This window comes from Girardinichthys multiradiatus, chromosome 23 (assembly GCF_021462225.1).
Source record: "Girardinichthys multiradiatus isolate DD_20200921_A chromosome 23, DD_fGirMul_XY1, whole genome shotgun sequence".
NCBI classification, from domain to species: domain Eukaryota; kingdom Metazoa; phylum Chordata; class Actinopteri; order Cyprinodontiformes; family Goodeidae; genus Girardinichthys; species Girardinichthys multiradiatus.
The window spans coordinates 50,731,199-50,754,557 of NC_061815.1; the positions used below are offsets into that span (position 1 = coordinate 50,731,199).

The 23,359-nt window shown below is 43.2% G+C and overlaps 1 protein-coding gene and 1 long non-coding RNA gene across 3 annotated transcripts; one reads left to right on the plus strand and one right to left on the minus strand.

Moving 5' to 3' along the window:
* Positions 1 to 83: 83 nt before the first annotated feature.
* Positions 84 to 15,558, minus strand: LOC124860292 (ubiquitin-conjugating enzyme E2 2-like). 2 transcript variants are annotated; one of them, XM_047353483.1, is made up of 7 exons: positions 15,240 to 15,554; positions 11,622 to 11,685; positions 11,509 to 11,540; positions 10,406 to 10,483; positions 10,216 to 10,321; positions 8,770 to 8,863; positions 84 to 571 (listed from the first exon to the last, which is right to left on the minus strand). In XM_047353483.1, exons 1-7 carry the CDS (start codon positions 15,261 to 15,263, stop codon positions 526 to 528), a joined length of 444 nt encoding a protein of 147 aa, XP_047209439.1. In that variant the 5' UTR covers positions 15,264 to 15,554; the 3' UTR covers positions 84 to 525. The 2 variants fall into 2 exon arrangements, with proteins under 2 accessions (XP_047209439.1, XP_047209440.1); XM_047353484.1 differs by lacking the exons at positions 11,509 to 11,540; positions 11,622 to 11,685 and having other exon boundaries at positions 15,240 to 15,558.
* Positions 15,559 to 15,747: 189 nt separating this feature from the next.
* LOC124860293 lies at positions 15,748 to 22,576 on the plus strand. The gene is made up of 3 exons (XR_007036312.1): positions 15,748 to 15,937; positions 22,347 to 22,442; positions 22,519 to 22,576. It is a non-coding gene; the product is annotated as an uncharacterized LOC124860293 (long non-coding RNA).
* Positions 22,577 to 23,359: the final 783 nt, after the last annotated feature.

Below are 23,359 nucleotides of genomic sequence, written 5' to 3' on the forward strand. Positions count from 1 at the left end.
CCATCTGCTCTGGTCCTGAAGTAGATGGAATATGGACTTGGAGATACAAGTCTGAATCACAGTGAAATGAAACCAGGACCAGCTTCCATTTGTTCATCTTTATTCAGAAAAACTGTCACAGGGCGATTAGTTGATCGATCAGCCGCGGGAGCGTCGGATCGCTTTCCAGTGCAAAAACAGGAGAACGGAGTCGGATGATGGATAAACTAACGGCTCTCGTCTAAAAACTCAAAAACAAACTACAAACTGAAACAGCTTTTCTTCTTTAAAACGTGGACACAGAGTTCAGAGCAGCACATGAACCAATCACTGACATGCATGAAGGAGCGAGCGGGTCCGGTTCGGCTGCGACAGCCCGGCCACCTTCTGCTCCAAGGCTGCAGCTCCTGTCTCCAGCAGACAGACAGACAGAGGGTTTAACAGCATCACAGTTCAGGATGAGACAAACAGAAACGTGAACAAACTGCAGGTTAAGGTGGGCGGAGGGGGCGGGGCCAGGTGAGAAACTCAGGTAGCTCCGGGAGATCACATGGCGTATTTCTGAGTCCAGTCCTGAGCTGTCTTGTTGTACCTGCAGGAGAGGAAACGGACACAGCGAAGCATCAGACTCATGGTTCCTCTGATGGTACCAGAGGTTCTGCCTCACGTTGTTTCTGAGGACAGAACAGCAGATTAAAACAACCTCCTGGAACACCAGTCTGTTCAGTGGTTCTTTGCTCTACAGCAGGCCAGCATCCAAAGGTCTCTGCCTCGTTATGTCCAGAAACACTCAGACCTGCCCACTGCCATTTCTCAGCAAGCTCTGCACTGGTGACATCACGTTGCCCTTAGGCAACGCTCCATAGCAGACTGTCCTGGCACTGCCTGGACTTCACTAAACACCCTGAAGCTTCACAGCAGCAGAGAATCATTGTGTTGCTACAACAGAGGTTCTGGAGGACTCAGATTGTTTTCTGGATTTCTGGCAGAGTCCAACCTTTTCTCATCGGGAATCAGAAATCAGTTAATTTAAAGTTGTGGACAAGTTTTAGCCTCCAACAGTTTAGGCTTTCACTCAGAAACAGCTCAGTTCATTGCTCTGATGTGTGTGTGTGTGTGTGTGTGTGTGTGTGTGTGTGTGTGTGTGTGTTCCTGTCTTGGCATCACAGTGAGAACCATTTTCCCGATTTCACCATCAAATTGAGGACCGTTTGTACCAAAGTGAGGACATTTTGCTGGTCCTCACGACCTATTTTGCTAACAGTTAAGTTTAGGATTAAGATGTGAATTGAGTTTAGGTTCAGGTTAGGGTTAGACATGTACTGGTAATGGTTAGGTTTAGGATTATTGTCAGGGTTAGACATGTACTGGTAATGGTTAGGTTTAGGATTATTGTCAGGGTTAGACATGTACTGGTAATGGTTAGGTTTAGGGTTATTGTCAGGGTTAGACATGTACTGGTAATGGTTAGGTTTAGGGTTATTGTCAGGGTTAGACATGTACTGGTAATGGTTAGGTTTAGGATTATTGTCAGGGTTAGACATGTACTGGTAATGGTTAGGTTTAGGGTTATTGTCAGGGTTAGACATGTACTGGTAATGGTTAGGTTTAGGGTTATTGTCAGGGTTAGACATGCACTGGTAATGGTTAGGTTTAGGGTTATTGTCAGGGTTAGACATGTACTGGTAATGGTTAGGTTTAGGGTTATTGTCAGGGTTAGACATGTACTGGTAATGGTTAGGTTTAGGGTTATTGTCAGGGTTAGACATGTACTGGTAATGGTTAGGTTTAGGATTATTGTCAGGGTTAGACATGTACTGGTAATGGTTAGGTTTAGGATTATTGTCAGGGTTAGACATGTACTGGTAATGGTTAGGTTTAGGGTTATTGTCAGGGTTAGACATGTACTGGTAATGGTTAGGTTTAGGATTATTGTCAGGGTTAGACATGCACTGGTAATGGTTAGGTTTAGGATTATTGTCAGGGTTAGACATGTACTGGTAATGGTTAGGTTTAGGATTATTGTCAGGGTTAGACATGTACTGGTAATGGTTAGGTTTAGGATTATTGTCAGGGTTAGACATGCACTGGTAATGGTTAGGTTTAGGATTATTGTCAGGGTTAGACATGCACTGGTAATGGTTAGGTTTAGGATTATTGTCAGGGTTAGACATGTACTGGTAATGGTTAGGTTTAGGATTATTGTCAGGGTTAGACATGTACTGGTAATGGTTAGGTTTAGGATTATTGTCAGGGTTAGACATGTACTGGTAATGGTTAGGTTTAGGATTATTGTCAGGGTTAGACATGTACTGGTAATGGTTAGGTTTAGGATTATTGTCAGGGTTAGACATGTACTGGTAATGGTTAGGTTTAGGATTATTGTCAGGGTTAGACATGCACTGGTAATGGTTAGGTTTAGGATTATTGTCAGGGTTAGACATGTACTGGTAATGGTTAGGTTTAGGATTATTGTCAGGGTTAGACATGCACTGGTAATGGTTAGGTTTAGGATTATTGTCAGGGTTAGACATGTACTGGTAATGGTTAGGTTTAGGATTATTGTCAGGGTTAGACATGTACTGGTAATGGTTAGGTTTAGGATTATTGTCAGGGTTAGACATGTACTGGTAATGGTTAGGTTTAGGGTTATTGTCAGGGTTAGACATGTACTGGTAATGGTTAGGTTTAGGATTATTGTCAGGGTTAGACATGTACTGGTAATGGTTAGGTTTAGGATTATTGTCAGGGTTAGACATGTACTGGTAATGGTTAGGTTTAGGGTTATTGTCAGGGTTAGACATGTACTGGTAATGGTTAGGTTTAGGATTATTGTCAGGGTTAGACATGCACTGGTAATGGTTAGGTTTAGGATTATTGTCAGGGTTAGACATGTACTGGTAATGGTTAGGTTTAGGATTATTGTCAGGGTTAGACATGTACTGGTAATGGTTAGGTTTAGGATTATTGTCAGGGTTAGACATGCACTGGTAATGGTTAGGTTTAGGATTATTGTCAGGGTTAGACATGCACTGGTAATGGTTAGGTTTAGGATTATTGTCAGGGTTAGACATGCACTGGTAATGGTTAGGTTTAGGATTATTGTCAGGGTTAGACATGTACTGGTAATGGTTAGGTTTAGGATTATTGTCAGGGTTAGACATGTACTGGTAATGGTTAGGTTTAGGGTTATTGTCAGGGTTAGACATGTACTGGTAATGGTTAGGTTTAGGGTTATTGTCAGGGTTAGACATGTACTGGTAATGGTTAGGTTTAGGATTATTGTCAGGGTTAGACATGTACTGGTAATGGTTAGGTTTAGGGTTATTGTCAGGGTTAGACATGTACTGGTAATGGTTAGGTTTAGGGTTATTGTCAGGGTTAGACATGTACTGGTAATGGTTAGGTTTAGGGTTATTGTCAGGGTTAGACATGTACTGGTAATGGTTAGGTTTAGGGTTATTGTCAGGGTTAGACATGTACTGGTAATGGTTAGGTTTAGGGTTATTGTCAGGGTTAGACATGTACTGGTAATGGTTAGGTTTAGGATTATTGTCAGGGTTAGACATGTACTGGTAATGGTTAGGTTTAGGATTATTGTCAGGGTTAGACATGTACTGGTAATGGTTAGGTTTAGGGTTATTGTCAGGGTTAGACATGTACTGGTAATGGTTAGGTTTAGGATTATTGTCAGGGTTAGACATGCACTGGTAATGGTTAGGTTTAGGATTATTGTCAGGGTTAGACATGTACTGGTAATGGTTAGGTTTAGGATTATTGTCAGGGTTAGACATGTACTGGTAATGGTTAGGTTTAGGATTATTGTCAGGGTTAGACATGTACTGGTAATGGTTAGGTTTAGGATTATTGTCAGGGTTAGACATGCACTGGTAATGGTTAGGTTTAGGATTATTGTCAGGGTTAGACATGTACTGGTAATGGTTAGGTTTAGGGTTATTGTCAGGGTTAGACATGTACTGGTAATGGTTAGGTTTAGGATTATTGTCAGGGTTAGACATGTACTGGTAATGGTTAGGTTTAGGATTATTGTCAGGGTTAGACATGTACTGGTAATGGTTAGGTTTAGGATTATTGTCAGGGTTAGACATGTACTGGTAATGGTTAGGTTTAGGATTATTGTCAGGGTTAGACATGCACTGGTAATGGTTAGGTTTAGGATTATTGTCAGGGTTAGACATGTACTGGTAATGGTTAGGTTTAGGATTATTGTCAGGGTTAGACATGCACTGGTAATGGTTAGGTTTAGGATTATTGTCAGGGTTAGACATGAACTGGTAATGGTTAGGTTTAGGATTATTGTCAGGGTTAGACATGTACTGGTAATGGTTAGGTTTAGGATTATTGTCAGGGTTAGACATGTACTGGTAATGGTTAGGTTTAGGGTTATTGTCAGGGTTAGACATGTACTGGTAATGGTTAGGTTTAGGATTATTGTCAGGGTTAGACATGTACTGGTAATGGTTAGGTTTAGGATTATTGTCAGGGTTAGACATGTACTGGTAATGGTTAGGTTTAGGATTATTGTCAGGGTTAGACATGTACTGGTAATGGTTAGGTTTAGGATTATTGTCAGGGTTAGACATGCACTGGTAATGGTTAGGTTTAGGATTATTGTCAGGGTTAGACATGTACTGGTAATGGTTAGGTTTAGGATTATTGTCAGGGTTAGACATGTACTGGTAATGGTTAGGTTTAGGGTTATTGTCAGGGTTAGACATGCACTGGTAATGGTTAGGTTTAGGATTATTGTCAGGGTTAGACATGCACTGGTAATGGTTAGGTTTAGGATTATTGTCAGGGTTAGACATGCACTGGTAATGGTTAGGTTTAGGATTATTGTCAGGGTTAGACATGTACTGGTAATGGTTAGGTTTAGGATTATTGTCAGGGTTAGACATGTACTGGTAATGGTTAGGTTTAGGATTATTGTCAGGGTTAGACATGTACTGGTAATGGTTAGGTTTAGGGTTATTGTCAGGGTTAGACATGTACTGGTAATGGTTAGGTTTAGGATTATTGTCAGGGTTAGACATGTACTGGTAATGGTTAGGTTTAGGATTATTGTCAGGGTTAGACATGTACTGGTAATGGTTAGGTTTAGGGTTATTGTCAGGGTTAGACATGTACTGGTAATGGTTAGGTTTAGGATTATTGTCAGGGTTAGACATGCACTGGTAATGGTTAGGTTTAGGATTATTGTCAGGGTTAGACATGTACTGGTAATGGTTAGGTTTAGGATTATTGTCAGGGTTAGACATGTACTGGTAATGGTTAGGTTTAGGATTATTGTCAGGGTTAGACATGCACTGGTAATGGTTAGGTTTAGGATTATTGTCAGGGTTAGACATGCACTGGTAATGGTTAGGTTTAGGATTATTGTCAGGGTTAGACATGTACTGGTAATGGTTAGGTTTAGGATTATTGTCAGGGTTAGACATGTACTGGTAATGGTTAGGTTTAGGATTATTGTCAGGGTTAGACATGAACTGGTAATGGTTAGGTTTAGGATTATTGTCAGGGTTAGACATGTACTGGTAATGGTTAGGTTTAGGATTATTGTCAGGGTTAGACATGTACTGGTAATGGTTAGGTTTAGGATTATTGTCAGGGTTAGACATGCACTGGTAATGGTTAGGTTTAGGATTATTGTCAGGGTTAGACATGCACTGGTAATGGTTAGGTTTAGGATTATTGTCAGGGTTAGACATGCACTGGTAATGGTTAGGTTTAGGATTATTGTCAGGGTTAGACATGTACTGGTAATGGTTAGGTTTAGGATTATTGTCAGGGTTAGACATGTACTGGTAATGGTTAGGTTTAGGATTATTGTCAGGGTTAGACATGTACTGGTAATGGTTAGGTTTAGGATTATTGTCAGGGTTAGACATGTACTGGTAATGGTTAGGTTTAGGATTATTGTCAGGGTTAGACATGTACTGGTAATGGTTAGGTTTAGGGTTATTGTCAGGGTTAGACATGTACTGGTAATGGTTAGGTTTAGGATTATTGTCAGGGTTAGACATGCACTGGTAATGGTTAGGTTTAGGATTATTGTCAGGGTTAGACATGCACTGGTAATGGTTAGGTTTAGGGTTATTGTCAGGGTTAGACATGTACTGGTAATGGTTAGGTTTAGGATTATTGTCAGGGTTAGACATGTACTGGTAATGGTTAGGTTTAGGATTATTGTCAGGGTTAGACATGTACTGGTAATGGTTAGGTTTAGGATTATTGTCAGGGTTAGACATGTACTGGTAATGGTTAGGTTTAGGATTATTGTCAGGGTTAGACATGTACTGGTAATGGTTAGGTTTAGGATTATTGTCAGGGTTAGACATTACCTGGTAATGGTTAGGTTTTGGATTATTGTCAGGGTTAGACATGTACTGGTAATGGTTAGGTTTAGGATTATTGTCAGGGTTAGACATGCACTGGTAATGGTTAGGTTTAGGATTATTGTCAGGGTTAGACATGTACTGGTAATGGTTAGGTTTAGGGTTATTGTCAGGGTTAGACATGTACTGGTAATGGTTAGGTTTAGGATTATTGTCAGGGTTAGACATGCACTGGTAATGGTTAGGTTTAGGATTATTGTCAGGGTTAGACATGTACTGGTAATGGTTAGGTTTAGGATTATTGTCAGGGTTAGACATGTACTGGTAATGGTTAGGTTTAGGATTATTGTCAGGGTTAGACATGCACTGGTAATGGTTAGGTTTAGGATTATTGTCAGGGTTAGACATGCACTGGTAATGGTTAGGTTTAGGATTATTGTCAGGGTTAGACATGTACTGGTAATGGTTAGGTTTAGGATTATTGTCAGGGTTAGACATGTACTGGTAATGGTTAGGTTTAGGATTATTGTCAGGGTTAGACATGTACTGGTAATGGTTAGGTTTAGGATTATTGTCAGGGTTAGACATGCACTGGTAATGGTTAGGTTTAGGATTATTGTCAGGGTTAGACATGTACTGGTAATGGTTAGGTTTAGGATTATTGTCAGGGTTAGACATGCACTGGTAATGGTTAGGTTTAGGATTATTGTCAGGGTTAGACATGCACTGGTAATGGTTAGGTTTAGGATTATTGTCAGGGTTAGACATGCACTGGTAATGGTTAGGTTTAGGATTATTGTCAGGGTTAGACATGTACTGGTAATGGTTAGGTTTAGGATTATTGTCAGGGTTAGACATGTACTGGTAATGGTTAGGTTTAGGATTATTGTCAGGGTTAGACATGCACTGGTAATGGTTAGGTTTAGGATTATTGTCAGGGTTAGACATGTACTGGTAATGGTTAGGTTTAGGATTATTGTCAGGGTTAGACATGTACTGGTAATGGTTAGGTTTAGGGTTATTGTCAGGGTTAGACATGTACTGGTAATGGTTAGGTTTAGGATTATTGTCAGGGTTAGACATGCACTGGTAATGGTTAGGTTTAGGATTATTGTCAGGGTTAGACATGCACTGGTAATGGTTAGGTTTAGGGTTATTGTCAGGGTTAGACATGTACTGGTAATGGTTAGGTTTAGGATTATTGTCAGGGTTAGACATGTACTGGTAATGGTTAGGTTTAGGATTATTGTCAGGGTTAGACATGTACTGGTAATGGTTAGGTTTAGGATTATTGTCAGGGTTAGACATGTACTGGTAATGGTTAGGTTTAGGATTATTGTCAGGGTTAGACATGTACTGGTAATGGTTAGGTTTAGGATTATTGTCAGGGTTAGACATTACCTGGTAATGGTTAGGTTTAGGATTATTGTCAGGGTTAGACATGTACTGGTAATGGTTAGGTTTAGGATTATTGTCAGGGTTAGACATGTACTGGTAATGGTTAGGTTTAGGATTATTGTCAGGGTTAGACATGTACTGGTAATGGTTAGGTTTAGGATTATTGTCAGGGTTAGACATGTACTGGTAATGGTTAGGTTTAGGATTATTGTCAGGGTTAGACATGCACTGGTAATGGTTAGGTTTAGGATTATTGTCAGGGTTAGACATGCACTGGTAATGGTTAGGTTTAGGATTATTGTCAGGGTTAGACATGCACTGGTAATGGTTAGGTTTAGGGTTATTGTCAGGGTTAGGCATTACCTGGTAATGGTTAGGTTTAGGATTATTGTCAGGGTTAGACATGTACTGGTAATGGTTAGGTTTAGGATTATTGTCAGGGTTAGACATGTACTGGTAATGGTTAGGTTTAGGGTTATTGTCAGGGTTAGACATGCACTGGTAATGGTTAGGTTTAGGATTATTGTCAGGGTTAGGCATTACCTGGTAATGGTTAGGTTTAGGATTATTGTCAGGGTTAGACATGTACTGGTAATGGTTAGGTTTAGGATTATTGTCAGGGTTAGACATTACCTGGTAATGGTTAGGTTTAGGATTATTGTCAGGGTTAGACATGTACTGGTAATGGTTAGGTTTAGGATTATTGTCAGGGTTAGACATTACCTGGTAATGGTTAGGTTTAGAGTTATTGTCAGGGTTAGACATGTACTGGTAATGGTTAGGTTTAGGATTATTGTCAGGGTTAGACATTACCTGGTAATGGTTAGGTTTAGGATTATTGTCAGGGTTAGACATGTACTGGTAATGGTTAGGTTTAGGATTATTGTCAGGGTTAGACATTACCTGGTAATGGTTAGGTTTAGGATTATTGTCAGGGTTAGGGCATAGAAAGGGTTGAAAATGACTGAAAATTAATGGGAGTCAACACATGGTCCTCACTACATATAGTAAAACAAGAGTGTGTGTGTGGACTCACCTGACAGGATCTGTTTTGTAGATACGGGCGATCTCTGGCACTAGTGGGTCGTCAGGATTTGGGTCACATAACAGAGAACAAATGGACAAAAGGACTGCAGAGAGAAGACAAAGACCCAGTCACAGAAGCCTTCTGATCAGAACATCGATCCTTTTAAGGACCGGGACCTCCATCTCCGATCTCACAGGACTGACTGAGGAAAATACCTAGGCTGAAACCTGCAGCCGACAGTGCCATCTGATGCTCAAAACCTAACATCAGACATAAAGTAAATCTTTAAATATTGATCCTGCTTCTGTCTGACACCAAAAACCTGTTCTGACTGAAATCGGACCAAAACCAGACTTCTTCAGGGAAATCTGGAAATAACTGACATATTTCTGAGCTCATTTAACCCTCCTGGGTGCCAGGAGTTCTGGTCCAGTGCAGCAGCTGCATTATATGCTGTTTAAATGAAATACAGCATCTGTGTCCTTTTGTGCTTCTGACTGATCATAAGAATATGAAAATATTATTTTATTTTGCTTCAAAATGTCAGATTTTAGTGTTTTTTATCTGATGCAAATCCATGGAAAAACTACAAAAATAATAATCATTAATATTCCTACAAATTTGTGACACTGCCAGCCTCAGATAATAGATTACATGCATGCACACACACACACACACACACACACACACACACGGCCTTATAAGGCTGGAAAAACGTTTTATTTTTTTGTTCTGAATAAATATAAACAGTAAAAAGTGCATCAATACTTAGTCAAATACAGGAATGTGTATTATTTCATGTAAACTGAAGACCATTTTCTGTGCGAGGGCCACATGTGGAAAAATGTATTTATAAAACTTAAAATAATAAAACAATTAATATTGATGCAAATTTATTTCACCGTCTAATAAACTAAACACTTTTTGTTATGAAAATGGTATTTGTAGAAAAGTTCAAATGAATTATTGTCGATCTGAATATTTGAAGAAAATAATGTCATAAATGTTTTGAATCGATTCACTATTTTCTATTTAAACTGACTTGTTTTATTTAGATTCAATCAACAGAAGAACCAGTTCAAATTAATGCTTCTATTTAATATGAAATTACAAAGACAGCAAAAACTAAAGGTTAATAAAGCTAAATACTTTGTTTTCATTTAGATTTATTGTAAAAAGTTCCTAGAAAATAACAGGAAATGTGCAACTTTAGTTGCAGTCCTTCTGGGGGCCACAAATGGCCCCCGAGCCACATGTTGGAGACCCCCTGATTTAAGTTGATCACAGAAAAACATCTGGAAAAAATCTGTTAATATTTCTATGGCAGTCCAACGATCTAAAGGTTCTGAGCAAAGTCTGATTCTTCATATATGAAAAAAAAAACCAAACCTGCAGAAACCAACCAAAACTGAAGAATTTCCAGGATTAAAGCCTGGCGCCGTTCGGATCGGTTACCTTTAGAGATGGTTAACGCTGGGGACCACTGAGACCGTAAAATATCCAGACAGATGCTGCCGTTACTGTTTATATTTGGGTGATAAATTCTGGTTGTGAAGGCGACCTGGACAAAGAAACAGATTCAACGGATCAGAACAAACAGAGTCACACCAGAGGTGGGCAGGAGATCTTTCAGCACTTCACTGACCTTGGGTGGTTTGAATGGATAATCAGTGGGGAAATGAATGGTGAGGAAAAACACTCCGCCCTGATACGGACTGTCAGGCTGCAACAGAACCAGGAGGATTCAGGTTAAACACAGATTATTTCGGATCAGCATCATCTCTGCTTCACACCAATCTATTTTCTCATCAAGTGATCCAGTACCAAGCTGTTCAGATGATGAGAAACCGACCCATGTCATGTTCCGGTTGTAGTCAGACTGTAGCTCTGCTCTCATGCGATGAAGCAGCTGGTTCTGGTTCTTATTAATGTCCCATTAAAACAATATTCAGCTCTGTCACCGACACTGAATCCAAAGTCAGTCCAACTACAGAACCTTCAGAGGTTTTAACACCCGGAACGTCTTCACATTTTGTCCCATTCCAACCGCAGACGGACCAGAACCAAGTAGGAAATAATCTGTAAAGTAGAACCTCCTTTGGCTGCAGATCTTCTGGGTTTGCCTTCATCTACAGACATTGTTTCTTCTCAGTAAACCAGCTCAAATTCAGACTGGATGAAGAACATCTGTAAACATCAGTTTTCAAGTCTTGCCAAAGATTCCCAGTTGGATTTAGGTCTGGACTTTGACTAGGCCATTCTAACACATGAATATGCTTTGATTTAAACCATCCCATTCTATCTCTGGTTGTATATAAATGGTGGATGTCCTCCTGGCAGGTGAACTCCAACCCATTCATCTTTCTATGAACTCTGACCAGCTTCCCACAGCATGATGGGGCCACCACCACGTCTCACCATGGTGATGGTGTGTTCAGGGCCAGGTGCAGGGTTAGTTTTCATCCACACATGGTGTTTTGGTTTCTTCTGAGCAGACCATCTTCCACATGTTTCCTCGTGCTGCACATTTATGACTCAGCCACACTATTCAGATTTGGATGGTCTTCCTTCCACCTCACAGATCTGCATCACTTAGTGATAGTCTGTCTGCCGATGGAACGGGACGAAGGGTGGAAATACTTTCCCCACATCTGACTCTTCCCTTCACTCGTTCAGTTTATTGTTTCTGCCTCAGATTCTGGTGGTATGGATAAATGTAGTGTGGTTCTGGTGCAGGTTGGTACTTACTGGACCCATTATAGTAGCCTGCCAATGAAACACTGGAAAAACAACAGAGGAGAGTTAGGGAAGCTTGCTGCTTCCTGGACTTGTGTGTGAAGAAAATTAAACGGTCGTCTTACTGTCTTCACCGACGGGCCCGGCTGAGCACTGAGCCGGAGGATCTCTGGAAAGGTCCGTTAGTTCCTGGAGGAAACAGAACCAGAAGTCAGTGGGTGTGTGTGTTACTTTCATGTTTTCTTCATTAAAAAAAATGAATAAAAAGAATAAATTTCCTGATCGGTTACTGAACAGCAGCCTGGACACCAGCTGTCCCACTTGGGAACGTCTTCTCCCAATCCGAGTCAGAACCCCAGTGGTACCATTTTCTAACAGAATTCAACTGGAACCCCACAGGAACGATTTCACACAGTAAATCTGAGGAAGCAGTGAAGGGACCATTTATTGGTGCTCTGACCCGAGCTCTGACCCGAGCTCTGACCCGAGCTCTGACCCGAGCTCTGACCCGAGCTCTGACCCGAGCTCTGACCCGAGCGGCATTCTGATGACGTTCCGACAGGTTTTCCTGTCAGGCTAAACTGAGAACACACAGAATCAAACCGTGTGTGAGCCTCAGATCCCAGATCCGATCAGGACTTGCACCTCTGAGCCCATCAGAATCAGCTTTGTTGTCAGTAGCTGGGAAATGTCGGGTTAAATTGGACTGAACTGGGTTAACTGGGACTCAGCTTTAGAGATGAGGAGACATTTTAAATCATCCATTGGGAGCTTGAAGGAGAGCACCTGCTCCTCTGCATGGAAAAGAGTCAACTGAGGAGGTTCCTATGATGACTCCTTGACCCCATGTTGAAGGATTCCCAGACACATCCCACTGTGAGGAGAATACAGGGCAGACCCAGAACTTTCTGGGGTTGACCAAACGTTGGTTCTGCTCTGGGAACACCTTGAGATCTTCCAGGAGGACCTGGAGTGACAGTTCTCCTGGTTTGCCTTCCGGACTTTTATCTTGATGAAAACTGAAACTGATTTTGTGCATCAGTTCTTATCCTGCTAAATGCAAAACATCTCAACGATGTTCAGAACTTTGACCCGAACCCCAGCAGCTCAGTCGAGTAGCTGGAAGTTCTGCTCCCGTCTGAACTTTAGGAACCACCTCAGGAAGGTACTGATGTGTAAACAGCAGAGGCTATTTTTACCCTGAGACGTGTGGACAGAAGAGGCCGGATCAGGACGGAGCAGCCGGTGTCGGACACATGGCTGCTTATAGAACCTGAGGGGGTCGGATTTCAGACCTGAAGCCAAACTGTGTGTGTGTGGATATGTGACACGGGACCAGAACACATGGCTCATGTTTCAGGTTCAGAGTTTAGGAGGTAAAGATCCAGTCAAGTGGGATGGAGAATTTCCCCACAGAAAACTCTGGAAATCCATCAAACATCTCAGTTGGATCTTAAGGTTCTGCTGAAGACTAAACCTCCACGATCACATGATCTTAGTGTTTTATGACCATATTTAGTGGCATCTTCTAGAAGGGGTCGGTCCGGTTGGAGCGTGCCGGGTTTCAGCCATTGTTAAAACTTCCTGTAGTTACTGGACTTTTAATTTCCCGCTGACCGAATGCCGGCCCAGTCCGGCCGGGTGTTTCCAACATGATTCATCACTCAGTGCTGGTGATCATAAGGAGTTATCAGAGCGCCAACTGGAGCGGGTCAGAAGTGAGCAGAAACATTTCTGAATGTGTGTGGATCAGGCTACAGGTTCTCAGGTCCTCCTGGAGGATCCCAAGGTGTTCTCAAGCCAGAAGGAATATTTAGTCCCTCCAGAGGGTTCTGGGTCTCCTGCCAGTAGGATGTCCCTGTAAGATGAACCTGGTGCTCATTTCACCTTCTTGTATCCAGGATCTACTGCTTTCCATCTTGATCCACATCCCAGAACCATTGGTGAGCGTTGGAGTGTACATGGAGCAGAGCAATGGCCTCGCTCCTGTAGATGAAGGTCCAACCTGCCTGACCTTCTCCTGTTCGTACCTGAGGAACACTCACCAGAACCTGGAGGAAGAACTCCAACCCTTCCATTTGAGGACCATGGCTTCAGACGAGGAGGTGACTCATTCTCACTGCAAACACTAAACATCTCAGCTTGAAGAAGCCCACAGAACCACAGACCATGCGGTTCCTCCTCTTCATGACTACACCCTCAGAACCGGTCCAAAAACCCCACAAACCGGATCAAAGAGAAGGAAGAGCCCTGGAGATCAACCTGAACCACAGAAAAACTGGATTTTGTTCAGAGAATGCAGTCGAAGTTCCCGTTGTCGTTACACCAGAACCAGAATCAGATGTTTCTGCAGAATTAATGTAAAATGAACATTTGAGGATTATCATGGCACCACAGCTAGGTGTTTGGACCGAACCATGACTTTTAATAAACAGAATCAGTGCTGCTGTAGCTGGTTCTATAACAACATTCTAGCTCACTGGGTGGACTGGTTTGGCCCTGGTTCTTAATGGTTCCGTTTAGTTTCTGTTAATCTGTAACGCCTGCTGAGGAACTGATCTGTGATTGGTCCATAATTCTTATTAACCGAAAGTGGGCGGGGCTTAGGAATCATGACGAGATCCGATAACGGTGGTTCCCACAAGAACTCACAGAACTATGAGGAGAGCCGAACCGGGCCGAGATTTATCGTTGATCAAATTGTTCAAACATGAAGGCTGTTTACTTCATTAAACCGGAACTTCATCAGAACAGCAGTTGAGGTGGATCAGACTGAACAGAACCTACGAACCCCGCATTTCAGACCCCTGGACCGAATCTGGACCAGGACTTGAAGAACAAACCCGTTGGACATGGGAACACGAACCGCAGAAACAACCCAGTGTTTTCAGTCTGTCCAGGACCGAATAGTCACCGACTGGTTGGAAGAGCAGGCTAACAGCAGATAAAGACTCCGAACCGAACCGAACCGACCGGTCAGAGAAACAGGCCAACACCAGCTAACAGCGCTCTGTGAAATAAGTTGAAGTTAGCGTCTGATTCGCAGGTTTTTCCGCTGCTTTTTAGGAACCGGGAGCAGCTTTGAACAGTTCTGGTTCTGATTTTAAACCAAGTCAGACCAGAACTGGTTTTCATACAATATGTTAACATTCAAAAGAATCCACCTGAGTTTTTTTATGTTTTTGGGGGGTTTTTTTTAGCATATGGGCCACTTAAGACCAGGTCCGGTTCTAAAGCCAGAATTCCCAGCTTGGTCAAACCCAGTTCTCCAGTAAATAGCATCATTTTCAATACAGTTTACGGTTTCGGAATCAGTTATTCTATTTATGAAAACTCTGGAAGAGTTTCTTTTACCAAATTAAACTAAATTGGAGAAGAACCGTTCAGACTTGGACTGGACCGGACTGTCCTACAGAACTGAGTTTATAATCTGTGGAAGTTCACTTTTGGTTTGTGAAACCTACAATGACATTACACGCTTTAAAAACCCAATAGGTTCTGGTTTCCCACCAGGATGACTGTCACAGATCACAACCCGTGTTTTAAAGAAACCACTCAGTGTGAAATCATTCGGGTCAGGTTGGACCACTCTGAACGTTTCTGGTTTTGTAACTAGAGCTGACAGAAGCCTGGACCGAACCTTTAAGAACTCAGCAATGGCCCGTTACCGACGCTCCGAATCAGAGGCCAACTTCAACGTCGTATTATGTGGCTTAAAATGAAGCTAAAACAAGCCGAGTTACCTTAGAAATCCGTTTTAAAGCCATTGTGTCTGTCAGAAGGGACCAGCTGTCGAGAAGGAGGAGGAGGTGGAGAAGGAGGAGGAGGTGGAGAAGGAGGAGGAGGAGGAGGCAGAGGAGGGCAGGCCAGCTAGCTGACGCTAACTAACTAGCATCTAGGACTCTGCTAGCTTCTGTGACTCGCTTTACATCCACCGCTTAAACTACACCGGATTCCTGTTAAATGGGTTTCTGCTTCACCGACCAACTGTCCGTTAGTCCCGAACTCAGACTGAGACCCCACAAACAAACCGGACCGACCCCAGCAGCTCAAAATGTCTTCTGTTACACACAGCAGCTGTCAGAGCACCGGGACAGGAGGTCTCACTCTGATTGAGCTTCAGAGAACCGGGACAGGAGGTCTCACTCTGACTGAGCTTCAGAGAACCGGGAACTGGAGGTCTCACTCTGACTGAGCTTCAGAGAACCGGGACAGGAGGTCTCACTCTGACTGAGCTTCAGAGAACCGGGAACTGGAGGTCTCACTCTGACTGAGCTTCAGAGAACCGGGAACTGGAGGTCTCACTCTGACTGATAGTCATTTTTTTATTGATATAATTTATTTTATTTCTTCCTTTTCTATCTGCGTAGGCACGTGGAAAAACAGAGGCTAAGGCCCCATCACGTCACATCTTTTTTCTTCTTCTACTCCTTTAATGAAGGTTTAGTACAACAATTCTCTTTTTCACCTACAGTCAGTAAGCTTAAAAACTGCAAGAATTGTTACGTTACAGCAATGAGAAAGTAAGACAAAGTCAAAATGTGTTTTAATGCAAAAGTTAAAACAAACTAATTTCAGTGAGCTGCATTCAGACTCAGCTATGAGACAAAATAACTAAAACAATACAAGGAATTAGAGAAAATATATAATTTAAAATTTAATAGCTTGTATAGGTCAATGAGATTATTGGTGGGATGAGTTCCATTTCAAATTAGATAGCCAATCAGAACTGCTACCTTGTTTAGATTAACCAATCCCAAATAGCCATGTAGGAAAATATGATTCCATATTTGTGACCCCAATATTTAAGCCCCAGAGACTCACTCTGTGCCGCCTTCACCATCACCATCATCATCACCTCCTGTTCTGTCATCATTATCACCATCTTCTCCATTGTCACATTTTTCTTCTATGCTGCGTGCATTATCATCTGCACTGTGTCCAGGAAAAACTCCTCAGCCTTCTTAGGATTTGCCTCATGTTTCCGAGTTTTCTGAGGGGGCCCATGAGGGTCCACCTCAGCCTCAAGTTCCCATTTCGAGTTTTGTAAGTGGGTTGAGGACAACCCTTAAGTTCCTGATCCTGAGATCTCCAAAGGGCTTGAGGAAGACCCACCTCAAGTTCCTAATCATGAGTTCACTGCCTTTGAGCTTCAGCCCATTGGTCATCATGCCCATCTCTGAAGAGTCAACTTTGGCCTCTGCCACCTCCTGGCCAGCTCCCCGTTTTCCACCGATGGTCCCTGGGCATCTAAGCTACACTCTAGGGCTCATCTGAAGGATCCCTGGACAGCCATGATGCGCTCCAGGGACCCTCTGAGAGTTCCTCCATCCACTGCACAAGTCTTCTGACATGGCTCCTCTGTGGGTTGCCAGCTGGTGGATCCCCAAACAAGAGTCTTTGCAGCTTCCCGCGGGCTCCTGGCCGACCTCAGAACAACCTTTCTTGTGTGCTCCCACATTCTACAGACTGGCCTCCATAACATCTCTGTAATAAGCCCCCAGGGCGTTCTGCTGCTGGTGTCAAGGTCGCCTCTCACAACTCCTCCGCTGAAATCCCCAGCCATTTCGGTATGGGACTCCTCTAGAGGCTCCTTCACTGGATCCAGCAGCCTCTAGAGCTCTGTGCCTTTTCTTTAGGACGACCTCCTGGTCACCCGCCCGAACTCTGTCCCCCTTTGGGACAACCTCCTGGTCCCCTGTGTGAACCCTTTTTTTGTTTGTTTGTGCTGTTCCTGTTGTGTCTTGGTGCTAGAGTCAACTCTCCTTTTGTTGTTCAATCGGCAAGCCCTGCTGGACCTTCGGCATTTTTCCAGTGTCTTCATAAATGCAAATTATACCGGACAAAAAAAATGTCCTCCATTCTTATCTGGGATTCTAGCTCATCTTTGCCCTACCTTGGCCCCAATCTCTTGGCAAAAACGCTTCAGATGCCGGGGCCAACGTAGCAGTCTGCTCATGAAGTTTTGGGCATATCTGGTGCTCTCTTCAGCGGCTTCTTGGCACGAGTGTGAATGTAAGCCTCGTTTCGCCTTTTCCTGGGGCTCTCTGGATCCCTCCAACGCCTGCTTGCTGCCTATTGTTGGCTCGGATCTGATGTTCCAATCCCGCAGGATCTTCAAGGACCTCCTTAGCTCTGCCGTCGCGGGGTGAACCCATTGCACTCGCTGCCCCCGAGTCGGGTGTCACAGACGGACATTGAAGCGCCGGACTCGTAAACACCAGATCACTTCTGAATAAAACCTTTACTTTGAAGGACTTATTCATGTCTCAAGGACTGAATTTTCTCTGTATAACTGAGACGTGGTTGAGAGCTGGTGAGTCCAGCGTTTTTACAGAACGTACACCAGACAAGTGCTGCTTTTTAAACTCCCCTCGAATGTCGGGTAGAGGAGGTGGACTAGCGGCTGTTTTAAAAAGGATTTATAATTGTAAACCACTGACTTTATCTGCATCCCCTGGGAACTTTAAACTAACTGTTTGAGTCTCACACAGTGCTCTGTACAGTGGTTTACAGGCCTCCCAAATACAATTAGAACTTCTTGAACACATTTTCTGGCCAACATATGATCATGTTCTTATTGTAGGTGATTTCAACATTTATGTGTGCTGTCCTGATAAGCCAACGGCAAAGGACTTTTTAAACCTTATTGACTGTTTCAATCTTGTGCAGTCTGTGTCTGTGCCTGCAGAAAGATGTGGGCACATGCTGAGTCTTGTTTTAACTTACGGTTTACCAGTTTTTAACTTAGAGCTTTGTGATGTAGTTTGGTCGGATCAAAAGCCAGTCTTGTTTGACGTTTCCCTCCCTTGTTCCAAAGCTAATCCTCCAGCTGTTGCCAGATGCTGTCATGTTTTTAACCCTTCCATTGCTGGTCAGTTCTCTGTTGTTTTTAACCAGAACTGCAGCCTTCATGATGAGTGTAACAAGCTCAACTATTGGATTTATTCAACCTGCCAAACTGCTCCAGATTCTGTGGCCCCCTTTAAGATCAGGCAGGTAAAAGCCAAAGCCGAACTCTGGCTGAATGAAACCACCTGTGCTGCTAGAAGAGAGTTTAGGAGAGCTGAACCTAAATGGTAAAGGATGTTGGCTCACCCGCCATTTTGGTCAGGTACGACTGTACTACGCAGCTCAGCATGCGTTGCAGCTCTGACGTCACCAGAATTTATAGAAAACAGAGGAAACAACCTTTTAACTGCCATTTCCAGTCAGAGTTCACGAGACTGGTGGCACATCTCTGGAGAAATAGAAGCTCGAGTTAATTATGCTCCACACTGGCCATTCCCGGAAGAGGTTGAAAGCTGGAAATCTGTCTGATACAAGATCAGAAGATCCATATCCCGATCAAAGACCCTTAGACGGAGCCATGCGCAGGTGAAAGCCCACAGAGGTTTTATTTCCAAGAAGACGAGTTTCCTCTATGTTTTCCAGTCGACTGCAACGGTTCCTTATTTTTCCCGTTTTGGATGGAGAAGTCTACCGTTTAGAGTTGATCAGGGAAGCATGACAACTACAGGTCTCTTTTTTTTTTTTAGACCCACAACCCATCCTCAAGCCGGTGAAGAAAAGAAATTGACATCAAAGTAATTTTGTTCTTTTCATATTAAATCAGAAAGGTGAATTTAGAGGTCTGGGCAAAATGCGGCATAGTTAAGGGGATCAAGAGAGAGCTGAGCCAAAAAGCGAAGCTCTCGATTTACCGGTCGGTCTACGTTCCTACCCTCACCTATGGCCATGAACTTTGGGTCATGACCGAAAGAACGAGATCCCGGATACAAGCGGCTGAAATGAGCTTCCTCCGTAGGGTGGCCAGGCACTCCCTTAGAGATAGGGTGAGGAGCTCGGCCATCCGGGAGGAGCTCGGAGTAGAGCCGCTGCTCCTCCACATCGAGAGGAGCCAGTTGAGGTGGCTCGGGCATCTATACCGGATGCCTCCTGGACACCTTCCTCGGGAGGTGTTCCAGGCACGTCCCACCGGGAGGAGGCCCAGGGGACGGCCCAGGACTCGCTGGAGGGACTATGTCTCTCGGCTGGCCTGGGAACGCCTCGGGCTCCCCCCGGAGGAGCTGGAGGAGGTGTCTGGAGAGAGGGGCGTCTCTGCTGAGTCTGCTGCCCCCGCGACCCGGTTCCAGATAAAGGAGAAGACGACGAGTACAAGAACTAGTTGTAATCATTAAGTGTTGTGAGCCCAATAATCATACCACCAGAGTGTATCTCTGATCGTTATCTGTAAAAAAAAAAGATTTTTGGTTAGAATTTATTTCTTCTGAATTATGAGTCAAAAAGTCAAAATGATTTGACTTGTAAAATATGTATCTGTACACATACCATGTTTGCTAAATGTTTTATTATTGATAAAGAATTGTTAATGTCTTCAATATCTATGTGAAATTTAACATCTTTGTTTTTTTTCCTGCTCTGGAAGACGGACATGATTGGCTGTTTTGAATTAGGGTGGGGTCTGAAATGTATATTAGAAGACTGGTGGATGTAGTAGGGGACTGACCGAAGGACTGCCATTTTGAGAAGCATTGTGATGGCCTGAAAATTAAACAAAATCAGCTTTGTTTGCTGTATTGCAAAGCCAGAGTAAAGTTTTCTTTTCCAGACCAACACTTCTCAAAGTAACACTCATACTCTTGAAAATTACAGGCCTATCTCAAAACTTCCTTTCATGTCGTTTCATGTAGTTTACAAGCAATTAATGACATTTTTAGAAGAACATACTATTTTAGAGATTTTTCAATCTAGTTTTAAAGCTTTTCACAACACTGAATATGCCATTTTAAAAGTTATTAATGACGTATTTTTGGCAACAGATTCAGGTGACTGTGTTACTATTGTGCTTCTTGATCTCACTGCTGCATATAGTGGATCATACAGTTTCACGTTAAGGAGCCCATTGCAGTGGTTCAGATCTTATTTGGCAGAGCAAACCGTCTTGGTCCAATTTAGCGAGTTTGTATCATCTGCTGCCTCTCTTCAATATGGCGTCCCACATGGTTCAGTGTTAGCCCCCCTTCCTTTTACGCTCTATCTGCTACCCTGTGGCCTTTGCAGGAAACATGGGGTTTACAGGGGTTGGACAATGAAAGTGAAACACCTGTCATTTTAGTGTGGGAGGTTTCATGGCTAAATTGGACCAGCCTGGTAGCCAGTCTTCATTGATTGCACGTTGCACCAGTAAGAGCAGAGTGTGAAGGTTCAATTAGCAGGGTAAGAGCACAGTTTTGCTCAAAATATTGAAATGCACAAAACATTATTGGTGACATACCAGAGTTCAAAAGAGGACAAATTGTTGGTGCACGTCTTGCTGGCTCATCTGTGACCAAGACAGCAAGTCTTTGTGATGTATCAAGAGCCACGGTATCCAGGATAATGTCAGCATACCACCAAGAAGGACGAACCACATCCAACAGGATTAACTGTGGACGCAAGAGGAAGCTGTCTGAAAGGGATGTTCGGGTGCTAACCCGGATTGTATCCAAAAAACATAAAACCACGGCTGCCCAAATCACGGCAGAATTAAATGTGCACCTCAACTCTCCTGTTTCCACCAGAACTGTCCGTTGGGAGCTCCACAGGGTCAATATACACGGCCGGGCTGCTATAGCCAAACCTTTGGTCACTCATGCCAATGCCAAACGTCGGTTTCAATGGTGCAAGGAGCGCAAATCTTGGGCTGTGGACAATGTGAAACATGTATTGTTCTCTGATGAGTCCACCTTTACTGTTTTCCCCACATCCAGGAGAGTTACGGTGTGGAGAAGCCCCAAAGAAGCGTACCACCCAGACTGTTGCATGCCCAGAGCGAAGCATGGGGGTGGATCAGTGATGGTTTGGGCTGCCATATCATGGCATTCCCTTGGCCCAATACTTGTGCTAGATGGACGCGTCACTGCCAAGGACTACTGAACCATTCTTGAGGACCATGCGCATCCAATGGTTCAAACATTGTATCCTGAAGGCGGTGCTGTGTATCAGGATGACAATGCACCAATACACACAGCAAGACTGGTGAAAGATTGGTTTGATGAACATGAAAGTGAAGTTGAACATCTCCCATGGCCTGCACAGTCACCAGATCTAAATATTATTCAGCCACTTTGGGGTGTTTTGGAGGAGCGAGTCAGGAAACGTTTTCCTCCACCAGTATCACGTAGTGACCTGGCCACTATCCTGCAAGAAGAATGGCTTAAAATCCCTCTGACCACTGTGCAGGACTTGTATATGTCATTCCCAAGACAAATTGATGCTGTATTGGCCGCAAAAGGAGGCCCTACACCATACTGATAAATTATTGTGGTCTAAAACCAGGTGTTTCAGTTTCATTGTCCAACCCCTGGATTTTCATTGTTATGCAGATGAATTGTAAAAGGCCAAGAGTTACTCACTAGACTCTTTGTTTGACTGTCTTGATGACATAAAAGCTTGGATGGCTTTAAACTTTATACACTGGAATGAGCAAAAAACAGAAGTGATGGTTTTTGGTGGCACATCTGAGGCCCCTGCCATAGATCTTGAGAATCTGGCTCAGTATGTTCGACTGATCATCATAAATCCAGGAGTTGAGATGGATCCACATCTGAAACTTGAAAGCCAGATCAATGCTGTTGTGGGATCTAGCTTTTAAATTGGAGGCAGTTAGCCAAAATAAAGCCTTTCTATAAGACAGGTTTTTGAAACCAAATTTCATACGTTTGTTACATTTAGGCTGGATTACTGTAACACACTTTATTTTGGGGTTAACGATGCATCTATTAGGCACCTGCAGGTTGTGCTAAATGCTGCAGCATGTCAGGATCTGAGTTTGTGTTTTTGTGCTTGCTACATGTGCTCATTCTCAGGTGTGCTGGGTGACAGGTGCGACTTATTCCGCTGATTGCCAGGAGTACTTAAGCAGGAGGCTGCCAGCACTTCAATGCGAGTGTTTTACCACATTGGTACAAACTCTAGCCACACTCCAAGTTATGCTTCGTACTTCGACCTCGTTTAACGTTGTTTTTTGCTCCTCTGCAGATTTTGAAAGCCTAAGCTTTGGATCTATGTCATTGAGTTTTCTGGACTATGTTTCTGAAAGTTACTCTGGATGATCAAGCCTGTCTTCGTTCTGATGGTTCCTATCCTGTGATCTACCTTCGTTTGGATTCGCATCAAGCTGGCAGCTTCCTGTCCTCTTCGTCTCCTGAGCCAAGCCACAAGCGTAGCCTGTCCACCCTCCAACGTAAGCCAGCGCACATCGAACTTGTTTCCTGTAACCTGAGCTCCACAGAACAGCACCAAGTGGACCCGCTGTAGCTGCTCCAACGATGTAAAGGGATCTGCCTTTGAGTTTAAGAATGCATCTATTTGATAAAGCAATTTCCACATCGTGAGAGGTTGGCTCTAGTTTAAAATTTTTATTTAAACGTATCCATTTCAACTTGTCTGTTTTTGTTTTGTTCTATGTAAATGTCATTGTGCTTCATGGTATATTTAAGTACCATCTGTGTCTATTATTGTGGATAGGGTCTTACCCATTCCCATGTTCAACTATCTTTTGTGTTTACTCTGCATTTTGTTTTTTCTCATGTTGGTTTCAGACTTATTCCCTTTTTGATTTGTAGTGCCTTAAGTTCAGCTGTGTCCGAGCTACCGAACCCTGCTGGCGGTCAGATGTCTCGGAGCTCCTCCGGTCCTTGGTCCCCAGAAGCGATCACACTCTAACACTGACTATTAAAGGAACGACTCTCAAACACTTTCTAACTTTTAGCTCCTTTTAATCTAAATTAAGGCAGAGGAATGATTACAGAGATCAGGGCTGATGCTCCCGTCTCGGACCGTCGCCGTCTGTTAGAGGATGACGAAGAGCCTCGAAAGA